The sequence below is a fragment of the Gigantopelta aegis genome, chromosome 8 (assembly GCF_016097555.1).
Source record: "Gigantopelta aegis isolate Gae_Host chromosome 8, Gae_host_genome, whole genome shotgun sequence".
Lineage (NCBI taxonomy): Eukaryota > Metazoa > Mollusca > Gastropoda > Neomphalida > Peltospiridae > Gigantopelta > Gigantopelta aegis.
In genome coordinates this window covers 2844554-2870617 of record NC_054706.1, presented here as the reverse complement: position 1 = coordinate 2870617, position 26064 = coordinate 2844554, and the positions used below count along the sequence as shown (strand labels likewise).

General features: G+C 40.7%; 1 protein-coding gene across 1 annotated transcript in view; it reads right to left on the bottom strand.

Moving 5' to 3' along the window:
* The window catches only part of LOC121379005 (coagulation factor X-like), a 33834-nt gene extending 17060 nt beyond the window's left edge, over positions 1-16774 (bottom strand). Inside the window, exon 1 of the mRNA XM_041507435.1 lies at positions 15903-16774. Coding sequence (XP_041363369.1) covers positions 15903-16010 — 108 coding nt within the window. The 5' untranslated portion in view covers positions 16011-16774. The remainder of the gene's footprint in view (positions 1-15902) is intronic.
* Between the last annotated feature and the right edge of the window lie 9290 nt (positions 16775-26064).

The window sequence follows — 26064 nt, the reverse complement described above, 5'->3', positions numbered from 1 at the left end:
ACGTGGGGAGGGGAGGGGGGTGTTCGGTGGTCGAGTGCACTGCACCAAGCGAATTGTTCTTTTTCAATATAGTTTCCAGGATAGCATGAATTGAGACACACACACACACACACACACACACACACACACCCTCCTAAAAAAACCATCGCAATTAATCACTCCCCTCACATTGTAATCACAGCGCGATGTCTGAAGTAACATGTACCTTTATGAAGCGACAGTATGCGTAATTATCGAGTGGCCAGTACTATAAGGTTTATTTATGGGGAATGTTGACAGGACGTATACACAATAACTTAGATTCGCAAGTCGCAGATAGCACGCTACTTATTTACGTTGATTATCTGGTGAAAGACAGGACACGTGTAATGATTTGGATATGATATGGTTACGTGTTACATTAAATTACCGAAGCGTGGTTTGTTACTTAGTGTTGGGTTACAGTGTGATGAATGTTAAGAAAAATCAAGTGCAGATTGGGCATTGTGGTGTACAAAAGAACAGTGACTCGCAATCTAATCACTCAATCTGATTAAAATTAGCTCCACTATTACATGTGGATCTAACACCAGCCAGTTGGAGCTCATGTCCACCAATCATAACCTTACTTGCAGAATCCTGCCAGTGATTTAAAAATAATTTGAAAACATTCCGAATTATCCTGAGGGTATACGACATGTTTCGTGTGAATTACGAATGCCTTAAAACATGTTTTATTTTATCAAATAAATAATTTGTAATGTAAAACTGAAGACTGATTTAGTTTTTGTTTTTTTTATAAATAAATAAATAGTTTTTAGTGTAAAATTGAAGACTGATAACCCACCCCGTACGTACTGGTATGGTTCGCTGTACTGCGGCCACTAAAATAGACTCGCCCGATATTTTTAGAATTTGTATGCTCCCAAATAACGTTATAAAAGGCGAAGTGTGATTAGTCAATATTTAAATTATTATTTAGAGACGAAATGTCACCTGGACATTGGGGACTACGCAGTGTTGTTAGTAATCCGATTAAAATTAGTTCTACTGGTCTAAATAAGGCATTCGTAATTCACATGAAACATATTGTATACCCTCAGGATAATTCGGAATGTTTTCAAATTATTTTTAAATCACTGGCAGGATTCTGCAAGTAAGGTTTTGATTGGTGGACATGAGCTCCAACTGGCTGGTGTTAGATCCACATGTAATAGTGGAGCTAATTTTAATCAGATTGAGTGACTCGTATCTCGTTAAAGAAACATCACTTTTCTTCTCATAGCACTAACTATAACCTGAAAAACAACGCCTTATAAAAACAGATTATCTATCTTCAAATGTTTTCCCATGTGCAGAAATTAAAACCTATTCAACGTGTGATATTTTTGATAGCTTACGGTGATATCCAATGTGTGTGATATTTTTGATAGCTTACGGTGATATCCAATGTGTGTGATATTTATGGTAGCTTACGGTGATATCCAATATGTTACAGTTCGATTTAGACGTCAAAGCCAAACTGTCTACTGAAATTAACATTACCGAAACTGATTCTACCAACGCAAGCGCATTAAATCAAGAAGAAGAAACTGTTTTATTTAACGACGCACTTAACACATTTTATGTACGATTATATGGCATCGGACATATGGCTGCGCATTGTGATAAAGTCTACTACGTGTTTTAAAACTAGATGTGTAAGATATAGTACTACAGGTGTGTTGGTTAGATTTCGCTTTTAGCTCGCCAGAAACAACTTATGTTAGTTCTCGATTCTTCACAGTGAATATAACACTATCTATAGAAGCGATCACATATTTTAGAATACAATGCTATGTTCTTTAGTAACGGATATGATACTATTATTTTACAGATTTTTTTAGATACTTAAGTAATTTAGTTTATGTTATATAATAAAAGTGTTGTACTCCTCATTCACTTGAAGGCCGTGGTATGTGCGGTCTTGTCCGTGGGAAAGTGCATATGGAAGATTTCTTGCTGTTAATGGGAAAATATACGGTATTTTTAAATAACCCTGTCCGGATGATCAAATGTGTGCCATCCACCAACCGGTGATGGATTAATCAGTGTATTCTAGCTGTGTCGTTAATAAATACAAACTTTAATTTCAGTCATTTCAAATGTGGGTCGACTTTACTCTCTTATCATATTGGACAGACCAAATAACGAAGATGGGGTTAAAAAAACAAGACAATGTTTATCATTTATTAACGGAAGTCTGTTGGCGGGACACAACGAGTCTTGTATGGCTAATTAGCTTGCCAAATGGCGGGTGATAAGTTGGAGTTAAGTAATTGGTTTTTCACGTGCCGCTGACGTAGCGGCTATGCACGTGAGACGTGAACAAGCTGGAGTATGTAGGAAATACTTGGTGACCCCGTTAAACGTAGCAGATCGTCTGGCACGTCTGTCACACTGCCAAGAAAAATACTCATCTCGTACACCGTGCAACATCACTGGCAGTTCTAGTAGTAGTAATAGTAGTAGTAGTAGTGGTGGTGATAATAGCAGTAGTAGTAGTAGTAGTAGTAGTAGTAGTGGTGGTGATGATAGTAGTAGTAGCAGTAGTAGTAGCAGCAGTAGTAGCAGTAGCAACAGCAGCAGTAGTAGTAGCAGCAGCAACAGTAGTAGTAGTAGTAGTAGCAGTAGCAGTGGTAATAGTAGTAGTAGTAGTAGTAGTAGTAGTAGTAGTAGTAGTAGTAGCAGCAGCAGCAGCAGCAGCAGCAGCAGTAGTAGTAGTAGTAATAGTAGTACAGATTTACAACTGGTTTTAAATGGTAAAAGCGCTCTAAACGAACAAGACAATAAAGAAATATTTGTTTCATGTACATAAGTATAAATGAAACAAAACGTTTTCCTTAATTAGTAAATAAAGTATGGATTTTTAAAATTATTACTATTTAGTTCCTGATTTATTGTATTGCTATTATTATTGTTTCAGTCAGTATACACGTGAACGTGCGTGTATGGTTCTTATTTGGTTGAGTAAGCGCGAGTGCTGCACACTTGCTAATAAACTATCGGGTAAGTGAAACTCCTATCAGATGTTTACACAACGTTTACCAATGTTTACTCTATCGACCCACTGCAAGGATACTTGCCGACAACAGAAACTGTTGAGAAAGTGTAGATAACGTTAGTATCTGCCAGTAACAGTCTTCGTTCACGCGTAGTACCAGTAATTGGTCACAAAACATGTATTCATGCCCACTTTCTTGGGCATATTCCCCAGGAACATCGGAGGGTGTGTCCAGAATAGACGTGCTTGAACAGTGGATATAACAGTGTCAGATCGATGGATTGATGGATCGATCCATTGATTGATCTGCGTTTTCATCAAAATGATGATTATCAAATTGAGAATTAATAGCTGTTCCGATGATATTCCGTGGATACCGTGGGCCACTGAGATGTCCCGGAACAGTACTGAAATCCGACTTATAATCCTATGAAGAACACCCGCGTGTCACTACTACATGACGTCCACCACAAGATTGGGTTTTCGATGTGTTCCTGATAGCATAGGCGGTGTTTGGTTGTCAACACGCGCGAGCTCTGTTTCCGATGTGTTCCTGGTAGCATAGGCGGTGTTTGGTTGTCAACACATGCGAGCTCTGGCGTCGCTGACAAGGAGAAGAAAGCGACTTTGATCTGACTAGTGAATCTTCTGCTCTGACGCTAGATTGCACGTCATCTGTCCTTAACACTATGCCAAACGTAATACTATGTACTGCAATACAAGCAAAGATCTTTTCGTGGGCGGTCTGGCTCGTCTTCTTTTTCAGACAATTCCTTAAGGTTCTCGTCAACATGACCCTGTCTGTTCTCCAGTCTGCTCTCAGGAACGTGCTGGTGGCATAGAAGAAGGGTCTAAGTCTTCTTAACACAGTGGCGTCTGCTCTCAGGAAAGTGCTGGTGACATAGAAGAAGGGTCCAAGTATTCTTAACAGAGTGGCGTCTGCTCTGAGGAACGTGCTGGTGGCATAGAAGAAGGGTCCAAGTATTCTTAACAGAGTGGCGTCTGCTCTGAGGAACGTGCTGGTGGCATAGAAGAAGGGTCTAAGGTCTCACTACACAGATGTCATCTGCCATTGAAACCAATGTTAAACTGCCCAACTTCAAGTGAAGATTGCCCATAGAACGGGTTCTCGTTGGCACTAACAACATACACCATTGCAAACATACATTATATAAGCATTTATTTTCACTCCAAAATTGAGAACATTTCCGTCTCAGTTTGTTTTGCTATATGACCACATCTGGCTGTAGTACCAGTCCGAACAGGTGGTTCATTAACCGATTCACTCCGGCTGTCACTTGCGCTATATACCCATGTCCCAAAAGGTCGATGCACAATATTACAAAATAACATGGGCAAAATACAGCCAGGAGGCTTACCATTAAACATACATATTGTTTTAATTTTTCACCATTTCCTAGAAGTGAATATGTGAACCATAACATGTGTCCCAATTAGGAACTATAGTGGACCGTGATGAATGAACTCTCACCCGGAAGTGATCTGTGTAGTGAGACCTAAGTATTCTTAACACAGTGTCGTCTGCTCGCAGGAACGTGCTGGTGACATAGAAGAAGGGTCTAAGTATTCTTAACACAGTGTCGTCTGCTCGCAGGAACGTGCTGGTGGCATAGAAGAAGGGTCTAAGTATTCTTAACACAGTGTCGTCTGCTCGCAGGAACGTGCTGGTGGCATAGAAGAAGGGTCTAAGTATTCTTAACACAGTGTCGTCTGCTCGCAGGAACGTGCTGGTGGCATAGAAGAAGGGTCTAAGTATTCTTAACACAGTGTCGTCTGCTCGCAGGAACGTGCTGGTGGCATAGAAGAAGGGTCTAAGTATTCTTAACACAGTGTCGTCTGCTCGCAGGAACGTGCTGGTGGCATAGAAGAAGGGTCTAAGTATTCTTAACACAGTGTCGTCTGCTCGCAGGAACGTGCTGGTGACATAGAAGAAGGGTCTAAGTATTCTTAACACAGTGTCGTCTGCTCGCAGGAACGTGCTGGTGGCATAGAAGAAGGGTCTAAGTATTCTTAACACAGTGTCGTCTGCTCGCAGGAACGTGCTGGTGGCATAGAAGAAGGGTCTAAGTATTCTTAACAGAGTGGCGTCTGCTCGCAGGAACGTGCTGGTGACATAGAAGAAGGGTCTAAGTATTCTTAACACAGTGTCGTCTGCTCGCAGGAACGTGCTGGTGGCATAGAAGAAGGGTCTAAGTATTCTTAACAGAGTGGCGTCTGCTCGCAGGAACGTGCTGGTGGCATAGAAGAAGGGTCTAAGTATTCTTAACACAGTGTCGTCTGCTCGCAGGAACGTGCTGGTGGCATAGAAGAAGGGTCTAAGTATTCTTAACACAGTGTCGTCTGCTCGCAGGAACGTGCTGGTGGCATAGAAGAAGGGTCTAAGTATTCTTAACACAGTGTCGTCTGCTCGCAGGAACGTGCTGGTGGCATAGAAGAAGGGTCTAAGTATTCTTAACACAGTGTCGTCTGCTCGCAGGAACGTGCTGGTGGCATAGAAGAAGGGTCTAAGTATTCTTAACAGAGTGGCGTCTGCTCGCAGGAACGTGCTGGTGACATAGAAGAAGGGTCTAAGTATTCTTAACACAGTGTCGTCTGCTCGCAGGAACGTGCTGGTGGCATAGAAGAAGGGTCTAAGTATTCTTAACAGAGTGGCGTCTGCTCGCAGGAACGTGCTGGTGACATAGAAGAAGGGTCTAAGTATTCTTAACACAGTGTCGTCTGCTCGCAGGAACGTGCTGGTGGCATAGAAGAAGGGTCTAAGTATTCTTAACACAGTGTCGTCTGCTCTCAGGAACGTGCTGGTGACATAGAAGAAGGGTCTAAGTATTCTTAACAGAGTGGCGTCTTCTCTAAAAGGGGCGGGGCGTAGTTCAGTGGTACAGCACTCGCTTAATGCGTGGTCGATCTAGGATCGATTCCCGTCGGTGGGCCCATTGGGCTATTTCTCGTTCCAGTCAGTGCTCCACAACTGATGTAACAAAGGTCGTGGTATGGTCTAGCCTGTTTGTGGGATGATGCATATAAAAGATCCCTTGCTGCTAATCGAAAAGAGTAGCCCATGAAGTGGCGACAGCGGGTTTCTTCTTTCAATATCTGTGTGGTCCTTAACCATATGTCCGACGCCATATAACCGTAAATAAAATGTGTTGAGTGCGTCCTTAAATAAAACATGTCCTTCCTTCTTCTCTAAAACAAAGTCTTACGTGATTGGCATCAACGTCTGTCATTAAGGTGAGTGTTGTTAGTTAATGGATGTTTCGTTATACGGTGACCTATTTCACACCCCACTTTCCGACAAGGAATTCTCACATTGCACCTGATAGCTGAGTTTAGGACAGATTATTAAAATAATTGTTGTGAAAACCTGAAACAGACTTAACGATGTTGGGGATGCATGGTGCACGTGGAATTTGTGCAGCTTCAACACTGATGTCATCAAAAATGGGCTAAAAGTATAATGCGTAGAAAGATAATGTCTTTTATATACGTTTAACTTTCTCTATCCAAACATATATTTTAATGCAATATAGTTTACGTGATGCTTTCCTGTCTTACCATTCTAAAATCATATCAATATTAAACATAGTTATATTAACATTATTATTAATAACATACACTACTTAGGAAACTGAACTATGTAGGCATCGAGGTAAACAACAGCAGCAGACTTCTGCGAGTAATACTCTGTCAGTTTGTGTTTACAACCGTACCTCTCTAAAAATATAACTTCAGTGTTGAAGAACGCTTCCGCAAAAATGGGTTAATGATGTTATATGATAAATATTTATCTGCTCGTCGATCACACCTCTGTTTAAAGCTTGGATCATAAAAACAGGTTAAACCATACAGAAAGGGAACTCTTTCAGCGGAGTAATTCAGACAAACATATGTTGTATACATTCCCAAAATTACACGTCTTTAGTCGCCAGTTGGTTACATGGTGATGGGAGTATTATACAGAGATTCATTTACGATACCATTTACTGACGCTGTCCCAACTCGTCTGTTATGGTGAACCAATTATCATAAATGCGCATATATATATATATATATATATATATATATATATATATATATATATATGTGTGTGTGTGTGTGTGTGTGTGTGTGTGTGTGTGTGTGTGTGTAAGTTATTACTAAGTTATTGCCTTTATTACTCGTATGGTTAAAAATGCCGTGGTACTTATCAGTGTTATGTCCATCAATGACGTCATCGATCGGCGCACTACAACCTTACCGGAACGTCCACCAAACGATATCAGTTCAGTGGCGTATCTAGGGTATGGCAGGCATGGCACGTGTCCTGGGCACCACTTGAAGGGCGCGCCACTGAGCAGTTTCTCTTAAAGTCAAAGATGGGTGTCAGATGTTTGGACGGGCGCAAGTTCAGTGTTTGCCATATAGGCGCTCATTTCCCTAGATACGCCACTGGATCGGTTACAGAAATTAAAAGGGATTATGGGTATATCCCTCGTGAACTAATTTTCACTGTCGCTCACAAAAACTCGTGACAATTGAAAATTATTTCACGAGAGGCATAAACATGACACAGAATGGAAGCTCGTTTAATATCCTATAAATCATACCACATCGTCTAAGAGTAAATTCAACAAAGTATTGTCCAGAGAGCAGAAACCTCAGAGTGCTAGTCAGTGCACCACGACTGGTATATCAAAAGCCGTGGTATGTGCTATCCTGTCTGTGGGATGGTACATATAAAAGATCCCTTGCTACTAATGGAATAATATATCGAGTTTCCTCTCAAGACTATATGTGAAAATTACCAAATGTTTGACATCCAATAGCCGATGATTAATAAATCAATGTGCTCTGGTGGTGTCGTTAAACAAAACGAACTTTAACAACGAGTCATCACTCAGTATTTACCTGGACTATTCACCCTGGTGTGAGGAGATCGAAATCATAGATAACAGTCATCGTTGTCATCCGGGAGAATCAAGTACACAGCATCCATATAGTAAACCAGATGTCTCACAGTGACGTAATACTGCGTCACCAAATGACCTATGACCATTTCCATTACGTCATCAAGTGTATGACAATGCTGTGGTCACACGCTGGTGTCGCCAGGTCAGTGAGTTACTTGACATCGCGTTAATTAATATCTGGGGGTCAGGCGGTTGCGGATTTATATTAAGTTGTCCCGAATTTCACACATGTTGTGGTATCACGTTTGAGTTTCATGAATTTTATCTTGTATAGACTGATTAATTTGCTGCTGGCTGTCTTCTTCAAAGACTAATGTCACAGTGTGCGTTTTACAGATTAGTGCTTGTAACATGTACATTTGTGTATAGACTCAAACTTGATTTAAATATCTATTTATAGAGTTCAGTTTATCTCTAAGATCCAGTTCATGACCATTGATACATTTGCTTGTAGTAGAAGTAGTAATAGTAGAAGTAGTAATAGTAGTAGTAGTAATAGTAGTAGTAGAAGTAGTAGAAGTAGTAATAGTAGAAGTAGTAATAGTAGTAGTAGTAGTAGAAGTAGTAATAGTAGTAGTAGTAGTAGAAGTAGTAGAAGTAGTAATAGTAGAAGTAGTAATAGTAGTAGTAGTAGTAATAGTAGTAGTAGAAGTAGTAGAAGTAGTAATAGTAGAAGTAGTAATAGTAGTAGTAGTAATAGTAGTAGTAGAAGTAGTAGAAGTAGTAATAGTAGAAGTAGTAATAGTAGTAGTAGTAGTAGAAGTAGTAATAGTAGTAGTAGTAGTAGAAGTAGTAGAAGTAGTAATAGTAGAAGTAGTAATAGTAGTAGTAGTAGTAGAAGTAGTATTAGTAGAGGTAGTAGCAGCAGCAGTAGTAGTAGTACTAGTAGTAGTATAAGTAGTAGTAGTAGAAGTAGTAGCAGCAGTAGTAGTAGTAGTACTAGTAGTAGTATAAGTAGTAGTACTAGTAGTAGTAGAATTATTAGTATTATTAGTAGTAGTAGCAGTAGTATAAGTAGTAATAATAGAGTAGTGGTGGTAGTAGTAGTAGTAGTAGTAGTAGTAGTAGTAGTAGTAGCAGTAATAGTAGTAGCAGCAGCAGTAGTAGTAGTAGTAGTGGTAGTGGTATTAGTAGTAGTAGTAGTAGTAGTAGTAGTAGTAGTAATAGTAGTTCTATAATGCTTATATCAGACTATATATTACAGGGGGGAACCCGCCAACAAGGGTGGTAAAGAGTCCGTTGATTGTGGCCTACTTTCCAGAGTGAATGAATCATGCTATACAGTTAGTGTGGAGATTTCACTTGCCAGTATTTCCTTCACTTACACACATTCTTCTTACTTTAACGTGTGACAGTTTCCCATTCAATTAAATTTTCATTCTTTACGCACCATTAGGTCAGTATAAGATCATTTTGTGTGTGTGTGTGTGTGTGTGTGTGCACTGTGTGTGTGTGCGTGTGCATTATATATATATATATATATATATATATATATATATATATATATATATATATATATATATATATATATGTGTGTGTGTGAGTGTGTGTGTGTGCGTGTGCACTATGAGTGTGTGTGTGTGTGTGTGTGTGTGTGTGTGCACTATGAGTGTGTGTGTGTGCACTATGTGTATGTGTATGTGTGTGTGTGTGCACTATGAGTGTGTGTGTGTGTGTGTGTGTGTGTGTGTGTGTGCACTATGAGTGTGTGTGTGTGTGTGTGTGTGTGCACTATGAGTGTGTGTGTGTGTGTGTGTGTGTGTGTGTGTGCACTATGAGTGTGTGTGTGTTCCTGAACTACACACCCATCTTTGACAGGTCGTATTATAGTATGGTGTTGTTTGTATGTCCGTCCGTACATCCAAATGTTGTTATGTCCGTCCGTTACCTGTTCCATACGCGGGAGATATCTTCTTTATCAACTGATATAGGATCGTCAAAGTTTGCGAGTAGGTACAACTATGAATGGCTGTGTGTCTCGTACCGTAACCAGGTCACCGCGACCTACTTTTCACGCATTACTGTACATTAACGGAAATCCTTGTTCGGGCCATATCTTACATAACAATTGATATGAGATCACCAAACCTTGCATGCTAGTACAACCTGGGATGGCGGTGTGTCGCATACCTAACTAGGTCACCACGGCCTACTTTTCACACCTTCTGCTATTACTAGCCCTACTTCAATAAAACTGACCTTCTGTCATAGATAAATCACAGTTTGTCTAGATTCTGAACACCATAGAAAAGTCTTGTTTAGCCTCTGAAGAAGCCAAGATGGTTTACTTTACTTTTCCAGAAGTTAACATCACCATACATACATAAACTGTTCAGATCAGTATAAATGTGTCACCGTTGTATTCATGCTGCAAAACTGTTCCCTTTCTAATAAAGATCAATAACATCGTTTATCAGACAACATCTTCCCCATTGGGTTCAGTGCCATCAGTAGTTGGCCCAAAAACAAACTGTTAATACATCCCATTGCACAAATGTCACACAAATATAATCCAGTCACAATTATAAGACATTCATTGTATTTGCTGTACAAGCGTATCATGTACCTCACTGGGCTTGCTTTTCTTGCCGTCTCAAACGTAATGTTATTCATTAGCTTTGAGAAATGTTTAATGATTAACTGCCGTTGGAATACTATCAAAATAATATATGTTCCGTATACAAAGAATACTACATGAGTGACTGTTAGATATCATTTATCTTACAGCAAGTTGTTAAAAAATACTTATAAAATAAGTTTTAAACTAAATAAATGTGTAAATAAATAACAACAACATAGATTTAACGAGCGAAAGTGTTAGACAATTAGCATCGAAAGGACATGAATGTACCAATGTATTTCTCAAAAAGCAGGCTTAAAAGAAATTTAAACGTCTTTTCCAACTAAAACATATTTATGGCGGTTTCAAGATTAATTCACGTCACAGAGCAATCAGTTTCAACAGTGCTGATACCATTGGATGGAGTGACTGTGGCGTCACCGTCGAGCAGCCAATCAGACGTCTTTAAATCCATATTCCAAGTACGTCGGAGATTGCCTCGTAATACTAAAAATCTAACACGGTGTTGTCTTCAAAGGGTGTGCAAAAAAACCCACCCGTGTTCCCTAAATTGTTTCGAGTAGTATACTAGCCACTGCCGCCAAGCTGTATTCCGCTGACTGATTGATTTTAAAGCGTGAGCAACCCTTTAACGAGCCCCGTGCTCTCGGCTTGGACATAGCTATCGAGTGTTGTGTCTTGATAAATTGGGTTACAAGTGTGCGTGATGTTGTGGTCCAGTCGACCTCGCCGAGCGAGTGATGCTATCGAGACTGTTGTTGACATAGCCTTCAGTTCTCACTTCACCGGACATTGAACCACGTGTTTGTAGACCCCCCAACCCCACCTAGTCACCCTCCCCCCCCCCCCCCCCACACACACACCACCAGTCCGTAATCTTTACTGTTGAACTATTCACATTGCAACTCAAAGGGTGGATTCGGGTGGAGGTGGATTCAGTGGGTATACAGGGTCGAATCAGGGTGGTTGTGGGGTATAGAGAAAGGGTTGCTTTCCAGTGGATACTCGGTGAGTTACGGGAATGGTTCGCACAAAGTGAACTAGTGGAGACGGGCTGTGGGTCACCCCATACTCGGAGTGAATGTGGGGTGAGTACGGAGTGAACTAGTGGAGACGGGCTGTGGGTCACCCCATACTCGGAGTGAATGTGGGGTCAGTACTGTGGGTCACCCCATACTCGGAGTGAATTTGGGGTCAGTACTGTGGGTCACCCCATACTCGGAGTGAATGTGGGGTGAGTACTGTGGGCCACCCCATACTCGGAGTGAATGTGGGGTGAGTACTGTGGGTCACCCCATACTCTGAGTGAATGTGGGGTGAGTACTGTGGGCCACCCCATACTAGGAGTGAATGTGGGGTCAGTACGGAGTGAGTATCTGGTGAGTAAGGTGTTACTATGAAGTTTGTATGGAGTGAATGTCGGGGGAGTACGTAGTGACTATGGGGTGGATACGGGATGAGTAAGGAGTGAATGTGGGTTGAGTGTGGGGGCGGGTTCGGAGTGAATGTGGGGTGTGGGTGTGTTCGGAGTGTAGAGTGGCTATGTTATGGATGTATAGCTTCACCTGGTACGGAGTGTAGAGTGGCTATGTTGTGGATGTATGGTTTCACCTGGTACGAGGTGTAGAGTGGCTATGTGGATGTATGGCTTCACCTGGTACGAGGTGTAGAGTGGCTATGTTGTGGATGTATGGCTTCACCTGGTACGAGGTGTAGAGTGACTATGTTGTGGATGTATGGCTTCACCTGGTACGAGGTGTAGAGTGGCTATGTTGTGGATGTATGGCTTCACCTGGTACGAGGTGTAGAGTGGCTATGTTGTGGATGTATGGCTTCACCTGGTACGGGGTGTAGAGTGGCTATGTTGTGGATGTATGGCTTCACCTGGTACGAGGTGTAGAGTGGCTATGTTGTGGATGTATGGCTTCACCTGGTACGGGGTGTAGAGTGGCTATAGTGTGGATGTATGGCTTCACCTGGTACGAGGTGTAGAGTGGCTATGTTGTGGATGTATGGCTTCACCTGGTACGAGGTGTAGAGTGGCTATGTTGTGGATGTATGGCTTCACCTGGTACGGGGTGTAGAGTGGCTATAGTGTGGATGTATGGCTTCACCTGGTACGAGGTGTAGAGTGGCTATGTTGTGGATGTATGGCTTCACCTGGTACGAGGTGTAGAGTGACTATGTTGTGGATGTATGGCTTCACCTGGTACGAGGTGTAGAGTGGCTATGTTGTGGATGTATGGCTTCACCTGGTACGGGGTGTAGAGTGACTATGTTGTGGATGTATGGCTTCACCTGGTACGAGGTGTAGAGTGGCTATGTTGTGGATGTATGGCTTCACCTGGTACGAGGTGTAGAGTGGCTATGTTGTGGATGTATGGCTTCACCTGGTACGGGGTGTAGAGTGGCTATGTTGTGGATGTATGGCTTCACCTGGTACGAGGTGTAGAGTGGCTATGGTGTGGATGTATGGCTTCACCTGGTACGGGGTGTAGAGTGGCTATGTTGTGGATGTATGGCTTCACCTGGTACGGGGTGTAGAGTGGCTATAGTGTGGATGTATGGCTTCACCTGGTACGCGGTGTAGAGTGGCTATAGTGTGGATGTATGGCTTCACCTGGTACGAGGTGTAGAGTGGCTATGTTGTGGATGTATGGCTTCACCTGGTACGGGGTGTAGAGTGGCTATAGTGTGGATGTATGGCTTCACCTGGTACGAGGTGTAGAGTGACTATGTTGTGGATGTATGGCTTCACCTGGTACGAGGTGTAGAATGGCTATGTTGTGGATGTATGGCTTCACCTGGTACGGGGTGTAGAGTGGCTATGTTGTGGATGTATGGCTTCACCTGGTACGGGGTGTAGAGTGACTATGTTGTGGATGTATGGCTTCACCTGGTACGAGGTGTAGAGTGGCTATGTTGTGGATGTATGGCTTCACCTGGTACGGGGTGTAGAGTGGCTATGTTGTGGATGTATGGCTTCACCTGGTACGGGGTGTAGAGTGGCTATGTTGTGGATGTATGGCTTCACCTGGTACGGGGTGTAGAGTGGCTATGTTGTGGATGTATGGCTTCACCTGGTACGAGGTGTAGAGTGGCTATGTTGTGGATGTATGGCTTCACCTGGTACGAGGTGTAGAGTGGCTATGTTGTGGATGTATGGCTTCACCTGGTACGGGGCGTAGAGTGGCTATAGTGTGGATGTATGGCTTCACCTGGTACGGGGTGTAGAGTGACTATGTTGTGGATGTATGGCTTCACCTGGTACGAGGTGTAGAGTGGCTATGTTGTGGATGTATGGCTTCACCTGGTACGGGGTGTAGAGTGGCTATGTTGTGGATGTATGGCTTCACCTGGTACGGGGTGTAGAGTGGCTATGTTGTGGATGTATGGCTTCACCTGGTACGGGGTGTAGAGTGGCTATAGTGTGGATGTATGGCTTCACCTGGTACGAGGTGTATAGTGGCTATAGTGTGGATGTATGGCTTCACCTGGTACGGGGTGTAGAGTGGCTATGTGTGGATGTATGGCTTCACCTGGTACGAGGTGTAGAGTGGCTATGTTGTGGATGTATGGCTTCACCTGGTACGGGGTGTAGAGTGGCTATAGTGTGGATGTATGGCTTCACCTGGTACGAGGTGTAGAGTGGCTATAGTGTGGATGTATGGCTTCACCTGGTACGGGGTGTAGAGTGGCTATAGTGTGGATGTATGGCTTCACCTGGTACGGGGTGTAGAGTGGCTATGTTGTGGATGTATGGCTTCACCTGGTACGGGGTGTAGAGTGGCTATAGTGTGGATGTATGGCTTCACCTGGTACGGGGTGTAGAGTGGCTATAGTGTGGATGTATGGCTTCACCTGGTACGAGGTGTAGAGTGGCTATAGTGTGGATGTATGGCTTCACCTGGTACGAGGTGTAGAGTGGCTATAGTGTGGATGTATGGCTTCACCTGGTACGGGGTGTAGAGTGGCTATAGTGTGGATGTATGGCTTCACCTGGTACGGGGTGTAGAGTGGCTATGTTGTGGATGTATGGCTTGGCTATAGTGTGGATGTATGGCTTCACCTGGTACGGGGTGTAGAGTGGCTATAGTGTGGATGTATGGCTTCACCTGGTACGGGGTGTAGAGTGGCTATAGTGTGGATGTATGGCTTCACCTGGTACGGGGTGTAGAGTGGCTATGTTGTGGATGTATGACCTCACCTGGTACGGGGTGTAGCCTACACCTGTAGGAGAACTGGTGGTAACCAAGGGGGCCGGGCCAGATGGACGCCCTTGTCCCCTTCCCCCAAAATGTCACACCACGAGCAATGTCCCTGTCATCGCCCCTTCCCGGCAATTGTGTGTGTCTCTCTCAATCATTTAAAGGGACAGTCCTGTGTTTGCTGCATTGTAAGATGTTTCCGACTGATAAAATATTTTTACAATTAAAGTTACATATTAAATATATTTTCTTATTTAAAATATCAGTGTCTGTATATTCAATGTGATTCTGGTCGTCTTAATATTTGTAAGAAGCCCAAACTGGATTTTGTCTTCAAATAATTTCCTACGTATGAAAAAAAAATTTTTTTAGGAAACAAAATAAAATTTAACCTAGTACAAATATTAGAACGATCAGAAACACGTTTAATATACAGCCACTAATATTTTATGCAGAAAAATATATTTGATATGTAATTACAATCGTTAAAAAGTCTCCGTTAGTCGATAACATCTTAAAAATTGCAGCAAACTCAGGAATGTCCCTTTAAGGTTAGCTACATCATTAGGAAGATAATTGTGGCTAAGTAATATGTTACTGGAGGAGCTACAGGGTTGGGGACGTTACTGGTTCTATAGCTTATGTTTAAAACAATATAGCAACAAAACATAATCCCATTCAGTAAAAATAGTGCAAATAATATAAAAATTATACATAATCTTGTGTGGGAAATAAGAAACCCGCTGCATTTGTTATTGTGAAAAACCAATGCGCCGCCACTGGTAAGTGCTGTGCTATTTTCGGAAAAGCTTGTGCAATTTATAGAAGTGTAGGCAGCGGGTTTCCTTTCTTCCTCTGTCTATATGAAGGTGCTTAACAAACATACACAATACACTAAAATATATATTCAGTTTCTCTCTCCCCACCTCTCTCTCTCTCTCTCTCTCTCTCTCTCTCTCTCTCTCTCTCTCTCTCTCTCTCTCTCTCTCACACACACTGTCGCTCACAATCTCTCTCTCTCTCTCTCTCTCTCTCTCTCTCTCTCTCTCTCTCTCTCTCTCTCTCTCTCTCTCTCTCTCTCTCTCTGTAACTGTGTACTGCTAACACTGGAAGGTACATACCTGCGTGCGCTGCTCGCTTCCTAGAATTGCTGTAGTAAAGAAAACCAGCACGGCAGCATTCCACAGACACAACGTCCACATAGCTCCTGAACAGCCTGCTGTCTTCATTCGGGGTTCTCTCTCACCGCGAACCCTCAAGCGCCACCATTATCACCGTCATAATTATCAGCATCGTCGTCGTCGTCGTCACCGAAGTATTGCTCGATTAACAACTGCCATCATTCTCCGACCCCGCCTTACATCGGCAGCCTGGCGACTCGGGCGGTGCAACTTTTCATCAAAACTAACATCATCATGTTCTCGTGCTTTTGGAATCTCCCCAGAGGTTTCTTTTTTCTTTCTTTTTTTTTCTTTTTTCTTTTTTTTCCTTCTCTTTTTTTTTTTTTTTTTAACAAAAGCAACAGGTATCTTCTTCACCAGTTAGATATTTGTTCTGTCTTCCGTGCACCTAAGAAGCTAGGTGAGAAAGTTATAAGCGCTGAGTTTGATTTCCCTCTCTCCTCAAGTTAATAACTCCATGCCTTTTATTATATATGTGAATGAAATTCCTGGGGGCGTGGCCTTCTGGAGGGCGTGCAATAATTGCGTACATTGAGAGTGACGTGTCGGCTCTGTCAATGTAATTATTAGCCGCGTCGAAATGTCGGCTGAACCGCTCGGCCGTTCTCGAACACTGAACAGCGGCTGGCCTGGCCTACTACTCAATGGCTTCATCGAGATTCCCAGTGGCGGAACCAGAGGCGAGGCCCATCCGGGCGTCCCTGTGGCATGTAACAATATGACTCACTCTTCCATTCATTCATCCATTCATTCATATCCCTTGCTACTAATGGAAAAAGGTGTAGTGGGTTTCCTCTCTAAGACAACACGTCAATAACTATAAAATGTTTGACACCCACTAGCCGATGATTAATAAATCAATGTACTTGGTGTCGTTAAACAAAACATGCTTTTTTCATTCATTTATACTTATTTTCGTTAAGGTTCAAGCACGCTGTCTCAGGCCCATATACATCAGCTATCTGGACTATTTGTTCAGAACGATGGGTTAGTGGTTCCCTATCAGGGAACATTTTGTTCATTTTACAAGTTTCAGAGATCGCTATACAATTTTAAAACGTTAAATAGTTACTAATCAATTTTTGTAGTTGAATAGTAACTGTCGCTAATCAAAACTTAGAAAACAAATTTAGTGAAAGGGACATACCCTAGTTTTTAAACACTAAGGCATTTTTTGGACTATTATAACCGTTGTTTATAACTTAAATCATACTTTACTTAGATTTTATTGTTTAGATTATCAGTTCGGTACATTCGAAGTGTTACTGGTCATCCTGGTGTTTTTAAAATCACAAAATGCATTTCTCATATTTTTAAAAACGCACGTGCGTCTGAGAAGTAACACTTATGGAGTTGAGTTTTAGTCTATTTTTAGAGGGTATTTCACCATTTCAAAGTCAAAGACTCATGCTTCACTCTATTGTAACTTTATCCAAATATTTTACAGGTTTGTAGATTAACTAAAGTTAGTGTTAATTTTCACGGGTTGAAACTAGGGTATGGCCCTTTAAACCTTTAGTATTGGTGATGTTCCAATGATCGATCATAATCGAAAAGTGATCGCTTTGGCTCTTACGATGTGATTATCGATTATAAAACTCCATTATCGATTGTGTGGGAACATCTTAACTGTAATTTCTCTTTCAGTTTATAAGATGGGCTTGATGTAAATATGTCAGAGTTGGTGGTGGATTTTCATGTGTATATAAAGAAAGAAGATATTAAATAGTTATTAAACGTAAAACTGGCTATTTGTAGGGTCTAGATCCCAGTGACCACGGCAAATGGTACGTGGTCCTTATAGTTCAAATCCTTCTTATATCCATGTACATCTAATCGATTGTGTAATCGAAAGTTGATTGGTTGATGCCAGTCGATAGTAACCGATGATCGATGACGAAATCTCAACGGATTTCTATAACTATCCCGGCGCGTTTTCTGCTGCTTTTCACTGAGATTTTAAACCATGGTTTTTGGTTCCAGGTAACATTTATTATTTTGATCTGAACGACAAAACAAATATCATAATTATGTTGCAAAATAATCTCCGTGGATTGGAAGAGTTAAACAGTGACACAGTTAAAGATAAGAGTTCTAAAAGTAAGGATTTTATTGTTAGTGTTAACATAAACATATAGCATTGCTTGAATTTATTAAAAACAATTAAAGTTACTTTTCAAAAATGAAGGGCTCAACCGGCTCCAATGACCCTGATGATAAAACCTTGAACACAAATGTGATTTGGAGGCGGGGGTGGGAGGCATGGCCCCTCTGACTACGCCGGTGATATGCTTCCGGCCTTGTTACAGTTGTTCACACATACACATATCGTGATCTGAAGACAATCCTAGATCGGCCGCTGATTTCGGTTACGGATATACAGCGCAGTTGTTACGTTTGTTTTGTGTTCCCCCAGATCACTCATATCGAAGGCTTGTTAGTCTGTCCGCGTCACCGACAAAATATTTCTGAGACATCACATTTAGACAGTTTAGTAATATATGTTGGGCAGTTTGACGTCTTTTAAGAGCTGGACTATTTTACTTCACTGGGACTTTTAAATGCATAGGATTCTAGTAGGAGGTGATGAGAAGAGTTGATGGGGATAGATGGGGTGACATACAGATAGATACAAGGATAGATAGATAGATAAATAGATCGATAGATCTATAAAAAGATAGATAGATCGATACATATATAAATGATAGATAGATAGACACAAACACACACAGACAGTCATACAGACAGACAGACAGACAGACAGAAAGACAGACAGACATATACATACATACATATATACATACATATATACATACATATATACATACATACATACATATATAGATAGATAAATAGACAGAAAGACAAAATAGACAGAGAGATAGATAGATAGATAGATAGATAGATAGATAGATAGATAGATAGACAGACAGACAGACAGGCAGGCATGTAGGCAGAGAGACACAGACAGACAGAAATATAGCTAGAAAGAAAGAGAGGTAGACATACAAACAGACTGACAGACAGACAGACTGACTGACAGACAGACATACAGGCAGGCAGACATAGACAGACAGAAATATGACTAGACAGACAGAGGCAGACACACAGACAGACATATAGATAGATAGGCAGGCAGGCAGACAGACACACTTACAAATAGGCAGATAAGATAGACAGATACGCAGAGAGGTAGGCAGATCACTTACCTGGAATAAATGATGAATAATAAACGTATTTCACTGGATCCTACAAACCTTTGAACTGTTATAAATACGCTAATGTTATTTACAGACTAGTACATCGATGTTAATAGTCAAGCCTGCACTCGCGTGGTTTCATGTTAAATACATTTACTGATGTAACTATGATGTTACAATAAACAGTTTAGCAGTCATATTGCCGTGGCAATGACAGTAACACGTGTGAACACATTATCATTGCAGAATAAATACGATGGGACCTATGAGAAATTACAATTTTAATAACAATCACTTGATTACGACGAGAACGTTATATATAATTACTGAGGTTACATACCGAGAACGAGAGAGAGAGAGAGAGAGAGAGAGAGAGAGAGAGAGAGAGAGAGAGAGAGAGAGAGAGAGAGAGAGAGAGAGAGAGAGAGAGAGAGAGAGAGAGAGAGAGAGAGAGAGACCGCTTCGTGCAGTTACTGGACCCCGTGACCAAAGTAGAAAGTGATAAGATGCGGTCTGTCAACGCTTGGATGCTCAAGCTATGTAAACGTATTGTCTGTTTTGAAATTACCTTGACGTCATTACGTTACAAGAAGTCATTTATTTCCAACGTTACGTTAGAAACTACGTTGTCAGCTATCCTGATGAGTTGCGAATCAGCCAGCATCAAGTGAAAGAAAAGAAAGGAATGTTTGTTTAACCACATTTTTAAAACTTCGGCTATATTTAGTGTGTAACATACGGTTATTACAACTTTCGATTAGGAAAATGCTGGAGGGGAGGGGCGCTACCTCTAACGCTACAGATACTATTTCTTCCGAAAAGCAGAAAAGAATTTTTTATATGTGAAACAGGAATCGATTATTTTAAGAATATATATTTTAAAATAACGTTTTCTACATTATTGCATAATCTGCAGAATTAGTTTATTAATGAAATCTTTTAATTATTTTACTATCGGTTTAGTTGTTCAATTAATATGAGTGATTTTGAGTTAATTTATGCCTACGTTAAACAATCAGTCCAGTCCAATTTACAGTTTTTTCTTTCTGTCCCACACTCGACCACATGCCATGTCAGAGATTGGGTGTGGGAGAGACGTGCCTGAACCTTAATTGGATAGAGGCACGCAAATAGAGTTTACGCTACGCAACTTCTTGTCCCGGGATCTGTCACTGTCAGAGGTCGATCCCGGGATGGGCGTGCCTGAACCTTAATTGGATAGGGGCGCGTTAAAAGACTCCCACCACCACCTGTCCCATTTTGCCTGTTATCTTTTCGGAGGGTCGGAACGTAGCCCAGTGGTAAAGCGCGCGGTTGGTTTGGGATCGATCCCCGTCGGTGGGCCCATTGGGCTATTGCTTGTTCCAATACATTAGTTGCTATCTGTGTTGTATACTATTTTATCTCTTTCCCGCCGATCAATGCAAACTCTTTCGTCTTTTGTATTTGTAATGTTTTAATTGTGAAAGCGCGCCCTGTTTGTGATTTTGTTCTGTAATAAAATAATTGTTAAATGTTCATCTTTATTCTTCTTCTGTGATAACCAATTCTTAACTTTGGTGAAATCGCCTGTTACATATGTATTTCACATAAAAGTACAGTAAAACTGCCATTCTTATGGCAGACTTCTGACTATGTTACACCGGAAACTAGGGTATAGCCCAGTGGAGAGTGCGTGCTTGGGCTGCCACGGGTCGTAGGTTCAATCTCCCGCACTGGACAGTAGTCGTTCGGTTAATTAAAGGTGCATTATTGTAATTTCAAAGGCTACATTTAGCTACAAATTAATTCATTACACATGTGCTCTCACTGGGTGTAAACCATTTTCTTGACTAAAAATAGCCACGAATATGCAATCAACATGTACGCATAGATGTAACTAAAACCACAGGTTATACACCACTTAGCAGTAGTTTAAAATTGGCTTTGGTGTCGTTAACAAATATTCGTTTACTTTATACCTGAAGTCTCAAAGCCCCATCACCCACCCACCCCTCCCCCTCCCACCTTCAAATAGTCTCATTCACATTAAGGCGACGCAACACGATACGAGTGCCACGTACGACAATAGTTGTGACGACAACATTATGGTTTCATCGGTTGCTACGCAACCGTATCGTGTGGCGTCGTCTTATTTTATATATTCTATCCTGAACAGCGTGCTTCAGCCTCAGCGCAGTTTGCCTTGTGCGCGCGCTTTTTGGCGAGGCGCGGACTGACACAAAATATGGGTTCACACGAAATCACTGCAGTTAATAGGCTCATATGAAAATACTGCTATCAACAGGCTCATATAAAATTACTGATATTAATAAGCTCATATAAAAATACTGATATTAATAAGCTCATATGAAATCACTGCTATCAACAGGCTCATATAAAAACACTGCTATTGATATACTCATATGAAAATACTGCTATTAATAGGCTCATGTGAAAATACTGCTATTAATATACTCATATGAAAATACTGCTATCAACAGGCTCATATAAAAACACTGCTATTAATATACTCATATGAAAATACTGCTATTAATAGGCTCATATAAAAATACTGCTATTAATATACTCATATGAAATCACTGCTATTAATAGGCTCATATAAAAATACTGTTATTGATAGACTCATATGAAATCACTGCTATCAACAGGCTCATATAAAACTACTACTATTAATAGACTCATATGAAATCACTGCTATTGACAGGCTCATATAAAAATACTGCTATTAATAGGCTCATATGAAATCACTCCTATTAATATACTCATATGAAATCACTGCTGTTGATAGACTCGTATGAAATCACTGCTATTAATATACTCGTATGAAATCACTGCTATTAATATACTCGTATGAAATCACTGCTATTGAAAGGCTCATATGAAATCACTGCTATTAATATCCTCATATGAAATCACTGCTATTAACATCCTCATATGAAATCACTGCTATTAATATCCTCATATGAAATCACTGCTATTAATATACTCGTATGAAATCACTGCTATTGAAAGGCTCATATGAAATCACTGCTATTAATATCCTCATATGAAATCACTGCTATTAATATCCTCATATTAAATCACTGCTATTAATATCCTCATATGAAATCACTGCTATTAATATACTCGTATGAAATCACTGCTATTGAAAGGCTCATATGAAATCACTGCTATTAATATACTCGTATGAAATCACTGCTATTAATATACTCGTATGAAATCACTGCTATTAATATCCTCATATAAAATCACTGCTATTAATATACTCGTATGAAATCACTGCTATTAATATCCTCATATGAAATCACTGCTATTAATATACTCGCATGAAATCACTGCTATTAATATCCTCATATGAAATCACTGCTATTAATATACTCGCATGAAATCACTGTTATTGATATCCTCATATGAAATCACTGCTATTAATATACTCGTATGAAATCACTGCTATTGATATCCTCATATGAAATCACTGCTATTAATATACTCGTATGAAATCACTGCTATTGATATCCTCATATGAAATCACTGCTATTAATATCCTCATATGAAATCACTGCTATTAATATACTCACATGAAATCACTGCTATTGAAAGGCTCATATGAAATCACTGCTATTAATATACTCATATGAAATCACTGCTATTAATATACTCGTATGAAATCACTGCTATTAATATACTCACATGAAATCACTGCTATTAATATACTCACATGAAATCACTGCTATTAATATCCTCATATGAAATCACTGCTATTAATATCCTCATATGAAATCACTGCTATTAATATACTCACATGAAATCACTGCTATTAATATACTCACATGAAATCACTGCTATTAATATACTCACATGAAATCACTGCTATTAATATCCTCATATGAAATCACTGCTATTAATATACTCACATGAAATCACTGCTATTAATATACTAACATGAAATCACTGCTATTAATATCCTCATATGAAATAACTGCTATTAATATACTCGTATGAAATCACTGCTATTAATATACTCACATGAAATCACTGCTATTAATATCCTCAAATGAAATCACTGCTATTAATATCCTCATATGAAATCACTGCTATTAATAGGCTCATGTGAAATCACTGCTATTGAAAGGCTCATATTAATTCATTGCTATTAATAGACTTATATGATATCTGCTATTAATAGACTCATATGAAATCACTGTTATTAATATCCTCATATGAAATCACTGCTATTAATATACTCACATGAAATCACTGCTATTAATATACTCACATGAAATCACTGCTATTAATATACTCGTATGAAATCACTGCTATTAATATACTCACATGAAATCACTGCTATTAATATACTCACATGAAATCACTGCTATTAATAGGCTCATGTGAAATCACTGCTATTAATATACTCGTATGAAATCACTGCTATTAATATACTCGTATGAAATCACTGCTATTAATATCCTCATATGAAATCACTGCTATTAATATCCTCATATGAAATCACTGCTATTGAAAGGCTCATATTAATTCATTGCTATTAATAGACTTATATGATGTCTGCTATTAATAGACTCATATGAAATCACTGTTATTAATAGACTTATGTGAAATCACTATTAATAGGATCATATGAAATCACTGCTATTAGTATACTTATATGAAATCACTGCTATTAACAGGCTTATATGAATGAATTGCTATTAATAGACATAGGAATTGTATTTTTTTTTTTAACGCATCCGTTTTCCTCGATCCTCACCCTAGCCGCAGACATGCCAAACATCTACCTGGCTGTGAGCACTCGACTTGTGTATTCCCAGCCGACACGCGAGGATCTGTCTTGTACGTACATCACTCAAGTGTAGCCCGGCCACCAAACCTGGCTGTCAAAAATACGTTACAAGGCCACGCGCTAGTTTGAACAATTTGGGTCACAAGTGTAAATGTGCTTTATCGTTTGTTGTTTGAACTTTCGGCACTTCCAAGATTACATTAGTGAACCGTATTATTACTTTACCCCTTGACCTATCGCATCTCATTACTTACCTTTTCACCCTTCTCACCCCCTACTGAGAGAGAGAGAGAAAGAGAGAGAGAGAGAGAGAGAGAGAGGAGAGAGAGGAGAGAGGAGAGAGAGAGAGAGAGAAGAGAGAGGAGTTGAGAGATAGGGGAGAGGAGGGAGGGGGGAGGAGAGAGAGAGAGAGAGAGGAGGAGAGGGAGGAGAGAGAGAGAGAGAGAGAGAGAGAGAGAGAGAGAGAGAGAGAGAGAGAGAGAGAGAGAGGAGAGAGAGAGAGAGGAGAGAGAGAGAGAGAGAGAGAGAGAGGAGAGAGATTGAGAGAGAGGAGAGAGAGAGGAGAGGAGGAGAGAGAGAGAGAGAGAGAGAGAGAGAGAGAGACACGGATTGATTGATGAAGGATGAAAGGATGGTTGGATGGATAGATGGATGGATGATATGGATGGATGGGATGGGATGGATGGATGGAATATGGAAGGATGGATGGATGGATAGATGGATGGATGATATGGATGGATGGATGGAATATGGAAGGATGGATGGATGGATAGATGGATGGATGATATGGATGGATGGATGATATGGATGGATGGATGGATAGATGGATGGATGGTATGAATGGGATGGATGGATGGATGGATGGATGGATGGATGGATAGATGGATGGATGATATAGATGGATGGATGATATGGATGGATGGATGGATGGATAGATGGATGGATGGTATGAATGGGATGGATGGATGGATGGATGATATGGATGGATGGATGGTATGGATGGCATGGATGGATGGATGGATGGATGGATGGATGTAATGTGGAAGGATAGATGGATGGATCGATGGTATGTATGTATGTATGTATGGATGGATCGAAGGATGGATGGATGGATGTAAGGATGGATGGATGGATGGTGTGTATGTATGGATGGATCGATGGATGGATGGATGGATGGATGGTATGGACAGATGGATGGTATGTATGGATGGATGGAATGATGGATGGATGGATGGATGGATTTAAGGATGGATGCTATGTATGTATGTATGGATGGATGGGTGGATGGATGGATGGATGGAAGGGTGGATGGAAGGATGGATGGAAGGATGAAAGGATGGTATGGATGGATGGATGGGTGGTATAGATAGATGGATCTTATGTATGTATGTATGGATGGATTGTGGATGGGTGGATGGGTGGATGGAAGGATGGATGGTATGGATGGATGGATGGGTGGTATGGATAGATGGATGGTATATATGTATGTATGGATGGATGGATGGATGGATGGATGGGTAGATGGAAGGATGGATGGTATGGATGGATGGATGGATGAATACTTGAATGGATGGATGGATGGTATGGATATATGGTATGTATGTATGTATGGATGGATGGATGGTATGGATGGATGGATACCTTAATGGATGGATGGATGGATGGTATGGATGGATGGATGGGTGGTATAGATAGATGGATCTTATGTATGTGTGTATGTATGGATGGATGGGTGGATGGATGGGTGGATGGAAGGATGGATGGTATGGATGGATGGATGGGTGGTATGGATAGATGGATGGTATGTATGTATGGATGGATGGATGGATGGATGGGTAGATGGAAGGATGGATGGATGGTATGGATGGATGAATACTTGAATGGATGGATGGATGGATGGTATGGATAGATGGTATGTATGTATGTATGTATGGATGGATGGTATGGATGGATGGATACATTAATGGATGGATGGATGGATGGTATGGATGGATGGATGGATGGATGGATGGATGGAAGATAGATGGATGGATGTATGTATGTATGTATGCATGTATGGATGGATGGAATGATGGATGGGTGGATGGAAGGGTGGATGGAA